Source organism: Alexandromys fortis, unplaced genomic scaffold, assembly GCF_014885135.2.
Source record: "Alexandromys fortis isolate MF-2015 unplaced genomic scaffold, M_Fortis_MF-2015_v1.1 scaffold_6, whole genome shotgun sequence".
NCBI lineage: Eukaryota > Metazoa > Chordata > Mammalia > Rodentia > Cricetidae > Alexandromys > Alexandromys fortis.
This window is the reverse complement of record NW_026067902.1, coordinates 18,216,110-18,232,661: the sequence shown is the minus strand read 5'-3', so window position 1 is coordinate 18,232,661 and position 16,552 is coordinate 18,216,110. Positions and strand designations below refer to the sequence as shown.

General features: G+C 43.5%; 1 protein-coding gene across 8 annotated transcripts in view; it reads left to right on the top strand.

The window, feature by feature from the left end:
* The window catches only part of Stard9 (StAR related lipid transfer domain containing 9), an 86,826-nt gene that overhangs the window by 30,942 nt on the left and 39,332 nt on the right, over positions 1-16,552 (top strand). For 6 of the 8 annotated variants that reach the window (XR_007590428.1, XR_007590429.1, XM_050134420.1 and 3 more), the window contains exons 4-14: positions 1,714-1,830; positions 3,453-3,485; positions 3,574-3,635; positions 5,168-5,280; positions 9,019-9,088; positions 11,033-11,105; positions 11,427-11,494; positions 13,576-13,673; positions 14,035-14,244; positions 14,617-14,714; positions 16,474-16,551. Coding sequence is in view for 6 of the 8 variants with exons in the window: in XM_050134420.1 (XP_049990377.1) it covers positions 1,714-1,830; positions 3,453-3,485; positions 3,574-3,635; positions 5,168-5,280; positions 9,019-9,088; positions 11,033-11,105; positions 11,427-11,494; positions 13,576-13,673; positions 14,035-14,244; positions 14,617-14,714; positions 16,474-16,551 (1,020 nt within the window). In the remaining 2 variants the exon portion in view is untranslated. Of the gene's footprint in view, positions 1-1,713; positions 1,831-3,452; positions 3,486-3,573; positions 3,636-5,167; positions 5,281-7,474; positions 7,546-9,018; positions 9,098-11,032; positions 11,106-11,426; positions 11,495-13,575; positions 13,674-14,034; positions 14,245-14,616; positions 14,715-16,473; position 16,552 lie in introns of those variants that run through there. The other 2 variants (XM_050134423.1, XM_050134425.1) reach the window with 2 other exon arrangements.

Below are 16,552 nucleotides of genomic sequence, written 5' to 3'. Positions count from 1 at the left end.
CTTTGTTAACATAGTGTGACTAGAGAGAGCTACAAGAGAGACCATGGGAAAGATCTCTCTTAAACAGAGCTCAAGTCTTCACTGCACCCTGGGTTCTTTTGGCCTTTTGCCTAGACCATGGAAGCATTAAAAAGCAAACAGAAGCAATCACTGCCAAGAAGCCTAAGTGCAACTGCTAGAATACGGAACGATGTAGTCTTGACGTAGCTCCTGTCTTTACCTGGTTTCCCCCAGTTTCGCGTATGACAGTAGTCTCTACAGCAATCTGCGTGATAGACATCTTACAGCTGGAGAAACTGGAGTTTACAAAATGCAAGTAACTTGCCTAGGATCACCAACTTTGAAGTACAAGACTAGATGCACACCACAATTTGGAACCATACTAGATGTAGATGATTCACAGAATTGAAGGGAAGTTGATAAAATAATCGGGAAAGCACCGGGGCCCCCTCGGCAGCAGGAATCGCAGGCAGTGTCACACAGTAGGCTGGCACGAGCACCATGGTTGACACTGCCACCGCTGTGCTGGGCCTCCTGGAGAACTTGCCATCTGCTGTTCTGCTTTTGTGTCTGTCTTCGGGAAGTCAAATGGGACTGTACCTGCTTGGCAGCCTCCTTGTGTGTATCATTGTTCCAGTTGCCAGCAAGTGAAGAGGGCTCTGAGATAGAAAACTGGGTTCTGCTTCCCACCAAGACCAGCATCAGTGGTCAAGAGTGTTTGGATGCTGCCTGGCAGAGTTCAGTTGAAATTTCAGGAAACCTAGAAACTTAAAGTGCAGTTGCCACATGAGGATTACTGGTGGTTTCTGAATTAATTACAAAACCTGACCACAGATGAAGCGATTGTCCAGCAGAACCTGCCAGCCATCAGGAGCAGAGGAGCGACCATCAGGGACAGCTTTCTCTAACTTCTAGCTGGTCTTGTGGGGTCTTCAGACCATGAGTCACCTTCTTGAGCAGTGTTTCACTGTAACCACCTCATTAGCCTTAGTGAGCATTTCTCTGTGTATCAGGAAGAGCAGGTTTTTGCCTTTTTATCTTTGTCCTGCCTTAGGCTCTTTTGTGTTAGACTACAGAACACTGGGGCTAAGATACTGCTCAGCCATTTAAGATACTTACTGCTCTTTTAGATGACCTAAGTTTGGTTTCTAGTGCCCGTACCAAGTAGCCATAACTGCCTGTAGCTTATGTTCCATGGACTCTGATGCTTTCTTCTGGCATCACCAGGCATTCACACATGTGTGCACATAACTCCACATACTACGCGCACCTACATGCAGATAATGAAAATAAATCCTTTTTAAAAGGACTAGCACTGGGCAGTGGTCTACAAATCAAGTTCCAAGACAGCCAGAGCTACACAGTGAAACCCTGTCTTGGGGAAAAAAAAGAAAACAAAAAGGACTAGAAAACGTATTTTAAAACGAACAAAAAAATGAGGCTAGTACTCAGTAGGTACCTAAGAATATTTGAGCAATTTGAATTTTCCCTTAAAATCTTTTCTTGTGAAGCTGAAGTGATTCTTATGAATGACTGTTCAGGTGTGAGCTGCCATGTGGGTACTGGAAATTGAACCCGAGGTCCAGTGCTCTTAACTGCTGAGCTATCTCTCTAGCCCCAATATTTTATTTTATTTTTTTAGATTTAATGTATTTTTTAAATGTGCTGTGGGAGGATAGACCAATGACAAGCTCTCTACTTTTGTTGTTACAGGTGTTCCAGGACTTGGGTACTGAAGTACTGTCTGGAGCTGCCCAAGGTTACAACATATGCCTCTTTGCCTATGGGCAGACGGGCTCTGGGAAGACATATACCATGCTGGGGACTCCTGTAAGTGTTAGCACTGGGGTGAACTATCTTCCTAATGTCACAGCAAACCTGTATCTTACATTGTCCTTACCACTGTGATATGGAGCATGACCTCCATAATCAATATTAAAGGGATTAAAGGCATGCGTGTGACCCTCTCCTCTACTTAACAATGGCATTTCACTAGTTTACCAGAACAGTAAAGTTTGTATAATTAGTCTCTCTTTGTGAAACTTCAAAAAACTAGACTTTCATGATTCCCTTTGACAATGAGTCCTTGTTGGTCCCACTGGATATATGTATTACTTCCAGGTTCATCACATAAAGCTTCACAATTTGACTGGGGTTAAACCTGGACTGCATTTTAGTGCTATACAGGGATAAGAATGCTGTGTTCAGCTTTCAGAGCTATGTGTATTAGAAGAAAGCAAGAGATGTAGCTTTGTTGGGGGCTTTTAAAAATGTAGAGTATAATGCAAGTTGTTTTTAATCACAGAAAATTGAGGGGATAATGCCAGGTATGGTGGCACATGCCTTTAATCCCTTTAATCTTTGAAGGTAGTAGAGGCAAGGCAAATCTTTATGAGTTCCAGGCCATCCAGGGATACACACTGAGACTCTGTCTCAAAACAGACAACAGCAATAAAAATAAAATTAAGGGGATAGCATTCCTTAAGAATACCCTTTCTAGGGGGCTGGAGAGATGGCTCAGCAGTTAAGAGCACTGGTTGTTCTTCCAGCAGACCTGAGTTCAATTCCCAGCAACCACATGGTGAATCAGAACCACCTGTAATGAGCTCTGGTGCCCTCTTCTGTCATGCAGGCACACATGCAGGTAGAATGCTGTATACATGATAAATAAATAAATCTTTAAAAGAATACCCTTTCTAGCCAGGCAGTGTTGGTGCAAGCCTTTAATCCTAGCATTCTGAAGGTGGAGACAAGGGGATCTCTGTGAATTTGAGGCTAGCCTGGTCTACAAGAGCTAGTTCCAGGACAGGCTCCAGAAACCCTGTCTCGAAAAAAACAAAACAAAACAAAACAAACAAACATAGAAGATATAGAACTGTGCTAGTGAGATGACCTGGGCAGTGGTTGACAAATAATATTGTATAGAAACAATCTGAAGAAATAGCCCACTTCTCTGGGTACAGCTCACTGTTCCTTTGTCTATGGTTAGTGTGGTTTCAGACATTTGAAATAAAAAAAAAAATCCTACTAGTTCAAAGGGAATAAAACCTTAAGCCTCTGGTTATGAGATAGAGGAAATACCTACTTCTTTGGATTTTTGCAGTTTTGCAGAGGGTGTTTGTGTGTGCTGCTGTGTCTAGGGATTTAGACACAGTAGGGATCTAGAAGAGACCACATTAGTGGTGGAAAATGATAAAGTTCATTGCAGGAAAGCACATGTCTAAGTTTGCCAGCTTCTCCTATCTTATGGTGATAATCTGCCTCTCATCTGTGTCTCTTGATAGTGCCAGCCTCAAGTTTTATACGTCCTTCTGTAGTGGCTAGCTAGCACTAAGCCCACACACCCCTCCTCTGTGTTTGGGGGGTCCAGGATCCCGGGTGTTTGGGGGTAAGAGGAGGGTAGGGCCATTGCCCAGAGTGAACAGTAATGTTTTTCTTTTTCTGTCATCCAGGCTTCTGTTGGGCTGACCCCACGGATATGTGAGGTATAGACTCTCTCTGGTCATGTGCTTTCAGAGTAAGTTTCCTATGTCAGCTCCCTTCAGGGAGATCTGACCCTCTGATTTTGTGCAGGCTCTCTTCATCAGGGAAAATGACTGTGCCTCACTGCCTTCTTCCCGCAGCATAAAAGTAAGGTAAGAACTCAAGCTCCAGGCCCCTAAATGTCCTAGTTCCTTGGTCTATTTGTAAAGCTCCTAGCAGTGAGACCAGGACCTGTCCTTGATGCTTAGATGGCTTTTGGGAATCTGTTTCCCAGGCTGGATTTCTTCAACCAGCCTTGATGCAGATGGAGGAGCTCAGTCCTGCCTCAACTTGATGTGCCCTGCTTTGTTCAAGCCCATGGGGGCCTGCACCTTTCTGAATGGAGGCAGAGGAGGAGAAGGGGGGGATGGGAGGAGGAAGGGACATGATGCACAGGACAGAAGGAGAGGAGGGAGGGAAAACTGTAATTGATACGTAAAATAAATGGAAAAAAATGTTAATTAAGTTTTAAAAAATTAACTAAAAAAATTGCTATCTTAGTTCCTTTCCTGTTGCTATGATAAAACACCAAGACCAAAGCGACTGATAGAAGAAAGAGTTTATTTGGACTTACGGTTCCACAAGGTTAGGATATATAATGGTGGGTACAGCAAGGTGACAAAAAGCAGGAACAGGAAGCTGAGAGCTCATATCTTAAACCATAATCATGAAGCTGAGAGAACTAGTGGGGACTGTCAGGAGGATTTTAATCTCGAAGCCTGCCCCAGTGACACACTTCTTCCAGTAAGGCTGTTCTGCTCACTGTCTTAGTTACTTTTCAATTGCTGCAAGAGGACACTATGACCGAGGTGACTACAAAAGGAAGCATTTGATGTGACATCCATGGTGCCAGGGGTTCGAAGCCATAACCACCAGGCAGGGAACATGCTGAGAGGAATACTGGAGAGCTTACATCTTGATCCACAAGCATGAGGCAGAGAGGGCTAACCGGGAATGGCTAGTGTGCGCTTTTGAAACCTCGCAGCCTCCCCCAACTGACACTTCCACCTCATAGTGCCTCAGAAACAGTTCAACCAACTAAGGACAAAGCATTCAAATATATGAGCCCATGGTGCATGGGGGCCATTCTCATTCAAACCACAACCACCATCTATACCTCCCTCAAATAGTGCCACCAACTAGAGACCAAGTATTTAAATGCCTGATTCTATGGGGTAAATTTCTCATTCAAATCACAAGTGCATACTGCTTCTGCAGAGAAGCCAAGCTTGATTTCCAGCATTTGTGTCTGGTGGTTCATAATCTAATCTAGGGGATGGACTCATTCTGGCCTCTGAGAGCACTGGCACTCACATATGCGTCCCCCATACAAATATTATAAAACAAACAAAACCCAGAACAACAAAGGATCACATTTGAAAGCCATTCAGACTACGTTAAAAATAACCCGTTGAAAGTGAATCTCAAATTGGCACTGATGTTAGAAATGGGGAAAAAGTGGTAGCCAGAGGTCAGAACCTTGCTTTGCACTTGTAGAAAGACACATAAGGGAGACCCTGGCTTGATTGAGGTCTTAAGTTTATCAGAGCCAGAACAGGAATCCAGAACCTTTTGATTCTCAACCCATTGTTTTTCTTTCTTCCTTCATAGTCTAACTGTCTTCCCTTTTTTTCTGTGTCTCTAGCTTCCTGGAGATCTACAATGAACGGGTGAGAGATCTTTTGAAGCAATCCAGTCAAAATAAGTCCTATAGCTTGAGGGTCAGGGAGCACCCAGAGATGGGACCCTATGTCCAAGGTGAGCTCCTCTTCCCTGGAAATTGGAGAGCCAACTGAGGTGTAGAAGTTCTCCTAATGTTCATCACTCACTCAGCCTGTGCAATGATTGGATTCTGTGTACTGCTTACTGTACTGGACATTGGATGTATGCTGATAAGCTGATGTGACATGGCTCTGCCTTCACAGCCAAGCTTAAAATCTGGTGGAAGTGTCACAAGACAATTACACATTGTAATGAAGGATTATAAAGAAGTAGCTAGATACAGTGATTGAAAAGATCCCTGGAGCCAGGTGGCAGAGGCAGGCAGATCTCTGTGAGTTTTGAGGCCAGCCTGATTTACAGAATGAGTTCAAGGAGAGCCAGAGCTGATATACAGAGAAACTCTGTCTTGAAGAACAAAAACAACAACAAAGAAAGATTTATTTATTTATTATGTATTCAGTGTTCTGCCTGCATGTATCCCTGCAGGCCAGAAGAGGACACCAAATCTCATTACAGATAGTTGTGAGCACATGTGGTTGCTGGAAACTGAACTCAGGACCTTTGGAAGAGCAGGCAAAGCTCTTAACCACTGAGCCATCTCTCCAGCCCTGCTACCCACTTTTAATCCCAACATTTGGGAGGCAGAGGCAGGCCTCTCTAAGTTTGGTCTACAGAGTGACTTCCAGGACAGCCAAGAAGCCAGGGCTACACAGAAATACCAAGGGACTTTGGAGGCTTAAATTTGCTGTTCTCCCTATAAGACGTACCTATCCTCACTCTGCTCATCTTCCCAGGACTGGGCCCTGTGAGCCCTTCAGGCTTAGTGTCAATTGCTACCCGTCAGAAAAGCTTCCCTTGACACACACAGAGGTTTGGTTGCCTACATCTCCCATCTTCCAGGGGTCTTTTCTTCCCCTCTCCCAGTCAGGATTCCTCTGTGTAGCCCTGGCTGTCTTGGATGACCTGAAACTCGCTCTGTAGACCAGACTGCCCTTGAACTCAGAGATCCACTTGCCTCTTCTCCCTAAGTGCTGGGATTACAAGTATGTACCACCATCTCCCTCCAATCCACCCATTCACCCCACCCCCTGGCCAGTATGCTCTTTCAAGGAGGAAGATTGTTCTCTCTTGTTGTGAGGTAGCTACTAGAGAAGACCACTTGGGCATTGGTTCAAGCCAATAGAAAGTCTTGATTAGCCAGGAGGCAACTACCCGAGTGCAGTCCTGAACCTTTCTCAGGGTGAGCTTTTAAACACACACACACACACACACACACACACACACACACACACACACACACACACACACACATATATATATCTTGGGTTGACACACCTGAGCAAGAACAGTCAGCCTGAAGAGGAACTACAAAGCCAACAAGCAAGCATAGTTGTATAGTGACTTTACTGGAACTATAGACTTGGAATGACTGGCTTTTGTTCTCAAGGTACCTGAATGCCTCTAACATGGCATCAGTTGTGCTAAGGTCTAGGGCCTGTCACACTTTGAAAACACTCATAATCTGTAAGTGCTGGTTTAAATCCTGGTAAGGAGAGAAACATGAGAGCTCTTCTGAACAGGCATGGCTCATAGATGGCCGGTGGCATTCACTAATACTGCTACCAAGTGTTTCTTCCCCATGGCAGCCTGGAAATAGTAATAAAAATGTCCTTCTTGATTTCCTTTTCCATATAAAGCAGTACTGTCAAATGGATACATCAGTGTTACATATTCCACATTTCAAACTGTTCTGTGCCCCTATCCCTCTTTTTTCCTCCTGTTTTTCTCTCTCCCCTTCCTCCCCTCCCTCTTCTCCAGAAATAGGAAGGAACGCTCAGCACACCTCCACTTGATTCTTTCCCAGTTTCCTCTGGAATTGTACTATCTTGTCTGTTAAGTCCTTGAAAATACCAGGCAGAGTTGCTTTAAAATCTGCCTGGTAATTCCAGTGTCTCCATATTTCCTGGATATCTTTCATTTGTATTCCCAGGTCTACATGTATGCTTGGTTTGCTAAGACAGTATTCGTAAACCTGTTCTTAGGAACTGGTATCTCTCTTTTCTGTACTAAGTTCCTATGAACATGAGGGATTGGAAGGAGTGAGACTGAAGCTCAGCTGCAGTCTTCACAAAGGCTTATTTACTTCCAACTCTACTTATTTTGTAGACCTTTGGGTTTCTTCCTGTAAGTGAATGTCTAAGCAGCCATTATGTCTATAATCCCTGCACTCAGGATACTGAGGCAAGAGGATCGTCCTGAGTTAAAGAACAACCTGGGTAGAGCAAGATCCTGTTTGAAAAAGTAAGAAACAAAAATTGGAGGGGGAAATTTGGGTTTGTTGTGGACTGCAGCCCTTGCCTTCACTCCTGGAAAGTTGCTAAGAAAATTGATTGCAGCCACTCTGCTGCAATCCAGTCACTATTCAGATGACTTTGTCAGTCTTTTTAGACATTTATTTAGCAGTAGGCAACAGACCCATGGCATTGTCTTGTTCCTACGTCTCTGATAGTCTGCAGAGGCTCTCTAGCTCAAAGTTCCCATAAAGGTTTTCTTCACGTCCTTAGGATCCTTCCACTTGTTTCACACCTTCCTGTTCTGTAATGGCGCATCCTATCCTTGCTGCATCTACAGAGCCCACCCTCACTGCTGCTCTAATTTGCTAAGCATTTTTGTTTGGCCTCGATTTCTGTGGCATTTGGTTGTAGTGTGTTGTATAGTATACAGTGTACTTTCATATTGTAAACTGTAAAAGGAGAGAGAAATTTTGTATGCCAAACTGAGTCTGCCACCTTGTGGATAAAATATCACCTTCCTCAGTGGGTGGGTGCACCCCCCGTGGTCCTGACATCCTTGCTCGTGTTCTCCCTCCATCTGCTTCTCATTGGGACCTTGGGAGCTCAGTCCAGTGCTCCAGTGTGGGTCTCTGTCTCTATCTCAATCCATCACCAGATGACGGTTCTATGGTGATATGAAAGATATTCGTCAGTAATGCTATAGGATAGGGTCAGTTCAGGTTCCCTATCCTCAGCTTCCCAAGGGACTAACTGGGGACATCATCTTGGGCTCCTGGGAGACTGGGAGGAGGCGGAATCTTTTTTTTTTTCTTATTCTCAATAAAATAATAAAATGGAAAAAAAAATATCACCTTCCTGTTGGGAATTTTGTGAGGGCCAACAATAATAAGTGAGGAGGAGGAGATTTCTTATAACTTCCATAGTAAAGCTGTGAGGAAGATTTTTGTGGTTTGCATGGCCACTTCGTGAATTCTAAGCTAATCTTTGTGGAAATACGCTGGCCTTTCTAGAACCCATCACACCACCCGATGAGAGGTTCCAATACAGATTTATTAGTTTGTTCGGTTCTAGCTTATGAAGTGATATAAGAATGATAAATGAAAGTGTGCTTGGGCACAGCTTTAGTCCAGCACTAGGAGGCAGGGGCAGGTAGGTCTACAAAGCAAGTTCTAGGACAGCTGAAGCTGTTGTACAGCTAGGGCTGTTTTTGGAAACCCTTTCTCAAAAATCAGAAAACAGAGACACAGAGAGAAACATAATAAAACTTTAGAGATGACTGACTGGGCCTAGGGTCCTTGTCATTCCTGGGCCTACAGGGCGGAAGGAGAGAAGTGGCTCCTGTGAATCGTCCTTTGACTGCGTATGTGCACTGTGCTCACATGGGGGAGAAGGTAAATAAAGAGAATGACAAAAGCCTATAAGAAATGGTTAGTTTACCAGAAGTTCCATTTGATTTCTCTTCTCCTCTCATAACTGACAGGTCTATCTCAGCATGTTGTTACCAACTACCAGCAAGTTATACAGCTCCTGGAGGAGGGGGTAGCAAACAGGTAAACCAGGTTTGTTGTCAGCGTCTGTTCTGGACATAATACTATAGGGCAGTACCATCATCTCTCGGTGGTAGAGCACTTGCTTAGGAAACACAAGACCCCTAGGTTCGGTCGTCAGCTCCAGGGAAGAAAAGGAAAAGAGAGAGACTGACTTTGTCGCAAAACGAAACAAAACAAAAAATGATCCAAGCATTGAAGAGGGTGAGGCAGGATTGTAAATTTGAGACCTGCCTAGGCTATGCAGTGAATTTAAAGATCCAAATTCAATTTCCAGCACCCACATGAAGGCTTGCAGCAGTCTGTACCTCCATTTCCAGGGCATCGTTTTTCTTTCTTAAATGTGAGTTTGTGTTTTACCGTGGGTGTCTGGTCCCCTGGAACCAGAATTACAGACAGTTGTGAGCTGCCATGTGGGTGCTGGGAATTGAACCTGAGTCCTCTGGAAGAGCAGTCAGTGCTCTCAACCACTGAGCCATGTCTGCAGCCCCTTCCAGGGTATCTGAAGCCTCTTCTGACCTTTTCAAACACCAGTATATATGTGGAACACATACATACATAGTGGTAAAACACTCATACACATACAATAATTAAATAAATAAGTAAATTAAAAATTTTTTGAAAAAATTAATAAAAAGGGGTTTGAGGAGCTGGGGATGTAGTTCTGTTGGTATAGCATTTGCCTGGGTATGACCCCTAGCACTGTAAAAGCCATGTGTGATGATGCACAGCTGTAATCCTAACACTCAGAGACAGAAGGACCATTGACCTAGATTTGGATAAAGGGGAGACTCAATGATTTTTGGGATTAACACTGGGATGGATTTCCAAGAGTGGCTGTGAGCTCCTCATTTAAACATGGCATCAGTGTAATTCAAGATCTCAGCTCCAAAAGCTTTTTTACGCTGCTGGATGAATATTCTGCTTTATTAGCTCTCTGTGAGGCTTCTTGAAGCACATTTACACCATACTTTTTTTTTCTATGTGTGTGGTTGTTGGGTTTTTAAATATGTATTTGTTTATTAATTTATGTATTCATGTATGTGTATATATAGAAGTAAATGTTAGATGTCTTTCTTTACTGCCTTCCACCTTAGTTTTAAGTCAGGGTCTCTCACCAAATCTGAAACTCACTGATTGGCTAGACCTGTTGCCTAGCAAGCAGTCTGGGATCTTCCTGTCTCTCCCTCCCAGCATTGGGAGGTAGAGAAAAGATATCACGACTATGACTCTCTTATTTTAAAAAAAATTTAATTGGGGTGGCTTGCTTACAGTTTCAGAGGTTCAGTCCATTATCATCATGATGGGGAGCACGATGGCATGCAGACGGACGTGGTGCTGGAGTAGCTGAAAGCTACATCTTGCAGACAACAGGAAGTTACCTGAAAATCACACTGAGGGAAACTTGAACAAAAGAGACCCCAAAACCTGCCCCCACAGTGACACACTTCCTCCAACAAGGCCTCTAATAATGCCATTCTCTTTAGAGGCCATTTTCTTTCAAACCACCACACTCTAGATTTTTGCTTTTATAATTTCAAAACTGTTTTAATGTTAGCTAGTGTGACATAACTCTCCCTTTATTGTCAGTAACAGCACCTAGAGTGCTGCTTCTGCCTTCTTTGGACTACTTGAATTTCTTTTTTAAATGTATTCACTTTCACATGTATGATTGTTTTGCTGGAATGTATGTGCACTACATGTGTGCTGTGCCCACAGAGGCCAGAAGAGGGTGTCTGATCCCAAGGCCTGCAGTTACAGATGGTTGTGAGCTGCCATGTAGGTTCTAGGGATTGAAATCAGGTTGTCAGGCTTGGCGGCAGGTGCTTTTATTCATTAAACCATCTCACTAACCTCAGTCCTAACATTTCTTACGTTCACATGGGTCCCTTAGGTCCACCATGCTTAAACAGTCCCTGGACTAACGGTCTTGCCTTTGATACACAGGATCACAGCAGCCACCCATGTTCATGAGGCCAGCAGCAGATCTCATGCCATTTTCACTATCCACTACGCACAGGTGGGTTGTTCTTCTTACTGATTTCTTTCTTATGCCTCCTGATTACTTTCTTGTATTCCTTTCTTTCTTTCCTCCTACCTTTATGCGTACATGTTCTCTGATACAACTGACTTCTTCAGTGTCTTCCTCTTATCTTTTGCTCATAACCGTCCAGAATATGTTCACACTTAGTTCAGTTATGGGTCTGGTGATTTCAGTGAGGGGATGCTTATCAGACAGTGCGTGCTCGTCTGATGTGGAACTTGGCACATGGTTAGGACAGTATCCTGGGAGGAATGCAGATCATTCTGGATGACAACCTGAAACTGTCTTTGTTTTTAGGCAATGCTACAGAACAACCTCCCCTCAGAGACTGTCAGCAAGATCAACCTTGTGGACCTAGCAGGCAGGTAATTGGGATTTCAAAGCCAGGGAAAATTATTACTCCCTTGACAGTGACCTGCTCCTTGACCACCTTACGTGAGATAGGCGTGATCCTGGGTTTGCCTTGTTTGAATGTTTTAATCATCCTGAGATTATAAAAGAAGGAATTTTTTTTGTTTTTTTTTTTTTTTGTTTGTTTGTTTTTCGAGACAGGGTTTCTCTGTGGCTTTGGAGCCTGTCCTGGAACTAGCTCTGTAGACCAGGCTGGTCTCGAACTCACAGAGATCCGCCTGCCTCTGCCTCCCGAGTTAAAGGCGTGCGCCACCATCGCCCGGCTTTAAAAGAAGGAATTCTTTGTTTTTTTGTTTTTTTTTTTTTTGAGACAGGGTTTCTCTGTGGTTTTGGAGCCTGTCCTGGAACTAGCTCTTGTAGACCAGGCTGGTCTCAAACTCACAGAGATCCGCCTGCCTCTGCCTCCCAAGTGCTGGGATTAAAGGCGTGCGCCACCACCGCCCAGCCTTAAAAGAAGGAATTCTTGAATGCTAGCTTGAAAGTCAGAAACTGGGAAATTCCTCCATATCCTGGGTTCTTAGTCTGAACTGCCTGTTGGGACCTTTTAAAACTCCCCAAGCACACCAGGTGGAGGTGGCAAATGCCTTTAATCCCAGCACTTGAGAGGCAGAGGCAGGTGGATCTCTGAGCTAAAAGCTAGCCTGGTCTGCAGAGTGAGTATCAGGACAGCCAGGCCTGCACAGAGAAGCCCTGTCTTTTTGACCAAAAAAAAAAAAAAAAAAAAAAAACAGAATTAGAAACAACTGTCCTACGAAGTAAACTGAATTAATACACTTTTTCCATTGATTTAATATTAATTATATGTAGCTATATACACTACTTTACTTTTTTCTGCCTTTTTTTTTTTTTCTCAAGACAAGGTTTCTCTGTGAAACAGCCCTGGCTGTCCTGGAACTCATTCTATAGGCCAGGCTGGCCTCAAACTCACAGAGATCCACCTGCATCTGCCTCTCCAGTACTGGGATTAAAAGCATGTGCCACCACCATGTGGCAAAATTTTTTAAAAGCTACTGTGCTTTAAGTTATTAGAAGCAAATATTCATGCTGTATTTATATTGTAGCTAAATATGTATTCAGGACGAAGAAAAATTGTAGAATAATGTCATAAGAAAGTATATGATAACATAAGGCAAATTTTCTCAATTTAGAATTTCAAAAGAAACAGTAACTAACAGCACTCTTAAGAACCGAGCACGAAGGTGTGGTGGGCACTGGGGCTTTCAGTGGTAGAGTGCACTTACCTATATGCACTAAGGCCAGGGTTTAGCCCTAGCACAGCAATGGGGTGAGGGACCGAGGAAGCGAAGGCTTGTCTGAAAGCGTATCAGCTAATCAATCGTGGAAATTTTTACTACTTTTCATTACTCTAAGAATGGATTTTTGAGGTGGGCATGATGGTTACATATCTTTAATCCCAGCACCCAGGAAGCAGAGTCAGGTTGATCTCTGTGAGTTCCTGGCTAGCTTGCGTTAAATAATGAGACCCTGTTTTAAAAAACAAGCTAAAAAGAGGGCTAGAATTTTGAGACAGTTTATGCACAGATATCATTAAACCGTCAAAATGTGAATTTAAGCCAAGTCTTTACCTGTGAGAGACTGCTATCATCAGTACCGTAGATAGATGGGCATCTTTACCTGTGAGAGACTGCTATCATCAGTACTATAGATGGGCATTGTTTGGCCTCAGGTGCTCTGGCGATTCCCCCTAAATAAATGACTAGCAAGATTTCCAGAGGGGGCCTGTGTGGAGGCAGGGAGTCTAATGGTCTTATATCCCCTACCGGGACTCTGCTGACCTGACTTCTGAAGGAGAGCCTTGAAGGTAACTACAGACCATCATAGTTGCCGGGAAGTGGGATGCTGGATCTGCTTCTGCTTGCATCCAGAAAGAAGAAAAGTTTTTGAGGATAATGACACAGGAAAGAGTTACATAAGGGAAACTGATTCTATGGGTCTATTACAAAATGATGCGCCCAAAACATTGTAGGATAGTGTCCCGTTTGCTATATTTTTTACTTTTTTTGGTCTGTTTTAGTGAGAGAGCAGATCCCAGCTACTGCAAGGACCGGATTACTGAAGGTGCCAATATCAACAAGTCCCTTGTGACTCTGGGAATTGTCATCTCCACTTTAGGTATTTTACTGATGGACTCGGGGTAATTGGAGTGGGGAGGGAGACTTTGGGATAACTCATAGTATTTTCATCTTGTCATAATAGGGTAACACAAGATTATTTTTTGATAAGGTCACTTTTTGGTTTGAGCATGAAAACCTGGTGGTTTTAGAATACAAGTGACCATCATTCTAGAATCACGTTGAAACAGTCCATATCCTGAGTTCAAAGTCTGATGTAAACCCAGACTTAAAGCCTCCTGTCATGTGCAGGAAGAGTATGATACTTGCTCTAAGTTCTGTAGTCATTTTGTTTATGTATTTGCTTCATAATTCCTTCTGCATTCTACTTCTGTTTTTTTTTTTTTTTTAAATCTATCAAGCTCAGAACTCCCAAGTATTCAGCAGCTGCCAGAGCCTCAGCAGTGCAGCCAGCAGTGGGGGTGACAATGGGATCCCTAGCTCTACATCTGGGACCAGCAGTGGAGGGGCATCTGTGAGGAGGCAGTCTTACATCCCATACCGGGACTCTGTACTGACGTGGCTGCTGAAGGAGAGCCTCGGAGGCAACTCCAGAACCATCATGGTTGCCAGTAAGTGGGATGCTGGATCTGCTTCTGTTTGGAGCTAGTATTGGGCCTAGAAAATATACTGATTCCTGATGTTCCTCAGTCTCTCAAGAGTGTCTCATGCAGTGAAGACATTAGCAGTAAGACTAGAAGTAAGAGCTGAGCCAGGCAATGATGGTGCACGTCTTTAATCCCAGCACTCGGGAGGCAGAGGCAGGCGGATCTCTGTGAGTTAGAGGCCAGCCTGGTTTACAAGAGCTAGTTCCAGGACAGCCAGGGCTGTTACACAGAGAAACCCTGTCTCTGAAAACCAAATAAAAAGAAGAAAAAGAAGAAATAAGAGCTGGGATGGAAGGGCCCATCAGTGTATTTCTCAGCTCTGTCCTTCTACCTCAGCTGTGTCCCCTGCACACACCAGCTACAGCGAGACCATGAGTACGCTGAGATACGCATCCAACGCCAAAAACATCATCAACAGGCCACAGGTGAACGAGGTAAGGCTTCATGGGACGTCCTTGTCTGACACAGTTTGAAGTTCTCCTTATTGTTTTCTCTGTTTCTTTCTCATTTGTCATAGTTAGCTTCTCTGTTGTGGTAAAACATGGAAGAAGAGCAACCTGGGAGAAAAGGTGCATCTGCCACTCTTCTGTCGCTGTGGTCAACACCATGACCAAGGCAACTTACAGAAGGAAGGGTTTCTTTGGGGCTTATGATCCCAGAGGGTTAGCGTTCATGATGTAGAACTTACATCTCAATCTCATTCAGGAGGCAGAGAGAGCTAGCTAGAAATGGCATTGAAGCCTCAAAACCCACTCACAGTGACATATTTCCTCTAGCAAGGCTACACCTCCTAGTCCTCCCCAAACAGCCACCAACTAAGGACCAAATATTCAAATGTCTATAATGCCAAAAAAAAAAAAAAACCCAAAACCAAAACAAAACAAAAAACAAACAAACAAAAAAAACAAATGTCTATAACTTATGGGGCATGTCTTTTTCAGAACTCCACCAAAGGGTTATCCACAGCATACAGATTACAGTCCATTATCTTGGGAAGCTGAGATATGAACTTCGAGCAACTCTGCTTGCTGGCTTTTCCTCCATGGCTCACTCACCTTGATTTTTTTATACAGCCTAGGACCAACTACCTAGAAGTGGCACTTTCTACAGTCAGCATGACCCTCCCCATCAATCACTAAGCAAGAAAACACTCCACAGGATTACCTATAGGCCAGGCTGATAGTTCCAGTTTACCAGGTGACTGGCTTGTGTCAAGTTGACAAAACACTAATGAGCATAGTTTTCATCCAGACTTGTATTCTGCAAATGATGCTCTTTTCTCCCAATGTAGTCTCTGCCTTTCACTGATCTCTCTACTGTTATCAACAAATAATTTTTTAAAAATATTTATTATGTATACAATATTCTGTCTGTGTGTATGTCTGCAGGCCAGAAGAGGGCACCTCATTACAGATGGTTGTGAGCCACCATGTGGTTGCTGGGAATTGAACTCAGAACCTTTGGAAGAGCAGGCAATGCTCTTAACCACTGAGCCATCTCTCCAGCTCAACAAATAATTTTATGAATAACTTCCTTCAGTCATTTCTTTACAGCCATTCCTCTTATAGCCCTAGTGTATGACTGTCACTCTAAAAAGTCATTTGGAAGCTTCTGTTTGATGCTCTTATTTTTAATTGATAGTGATAATTGTGCCTGAGTTTTATTATATAAATTGCAGTTGACTTCTCTTTTGGATTAAACCAGGAGTAGGAAGAAATTGTTTCGAAAACTGAGTAATGATAGGAACATTGCAAATGTTTCTTACTTCTTGGAGATTCAGTGAAAAGTTTCAGGGCAGGGGACACAGCTGGGGAACAGACTACCTAAAGCACCTAGGGGCTGTTTTCGAAGGCAGTATGATTAGGCATGTATCAGATTTAGTCATCATATAGGACGATGAGCATTTATGAGCTTCCTTGGCCCACTCTAAGGTGATGATTTTCAAAGCTCATATGCAAAAGAAACACCTGACTAGTTTGTGAGATATGGTTGAGCCCTAACCCTCAAGAATTGCTTTCTGGGGTGGGGCCAGAGTTTGCATTTATTACAAGTTCTTGGATGAAGCTGATACTGTGGGTCCTGGGATTATACTTTGAGAAGTCACTCCCAAAGAATAACACTTCTCCAACTAGCATTTCACAGCAGTTTGGGACCTAGTATGAGCCAGTGGTGACTGAGTTCTCTTTGTTTCAGGATGCGAGTGTGAAGCTCATCCGAGAACTCAGGGAGGAGATTGATAGGCTGAAAGCCATGCTGCTGAGCTTTGAACTGG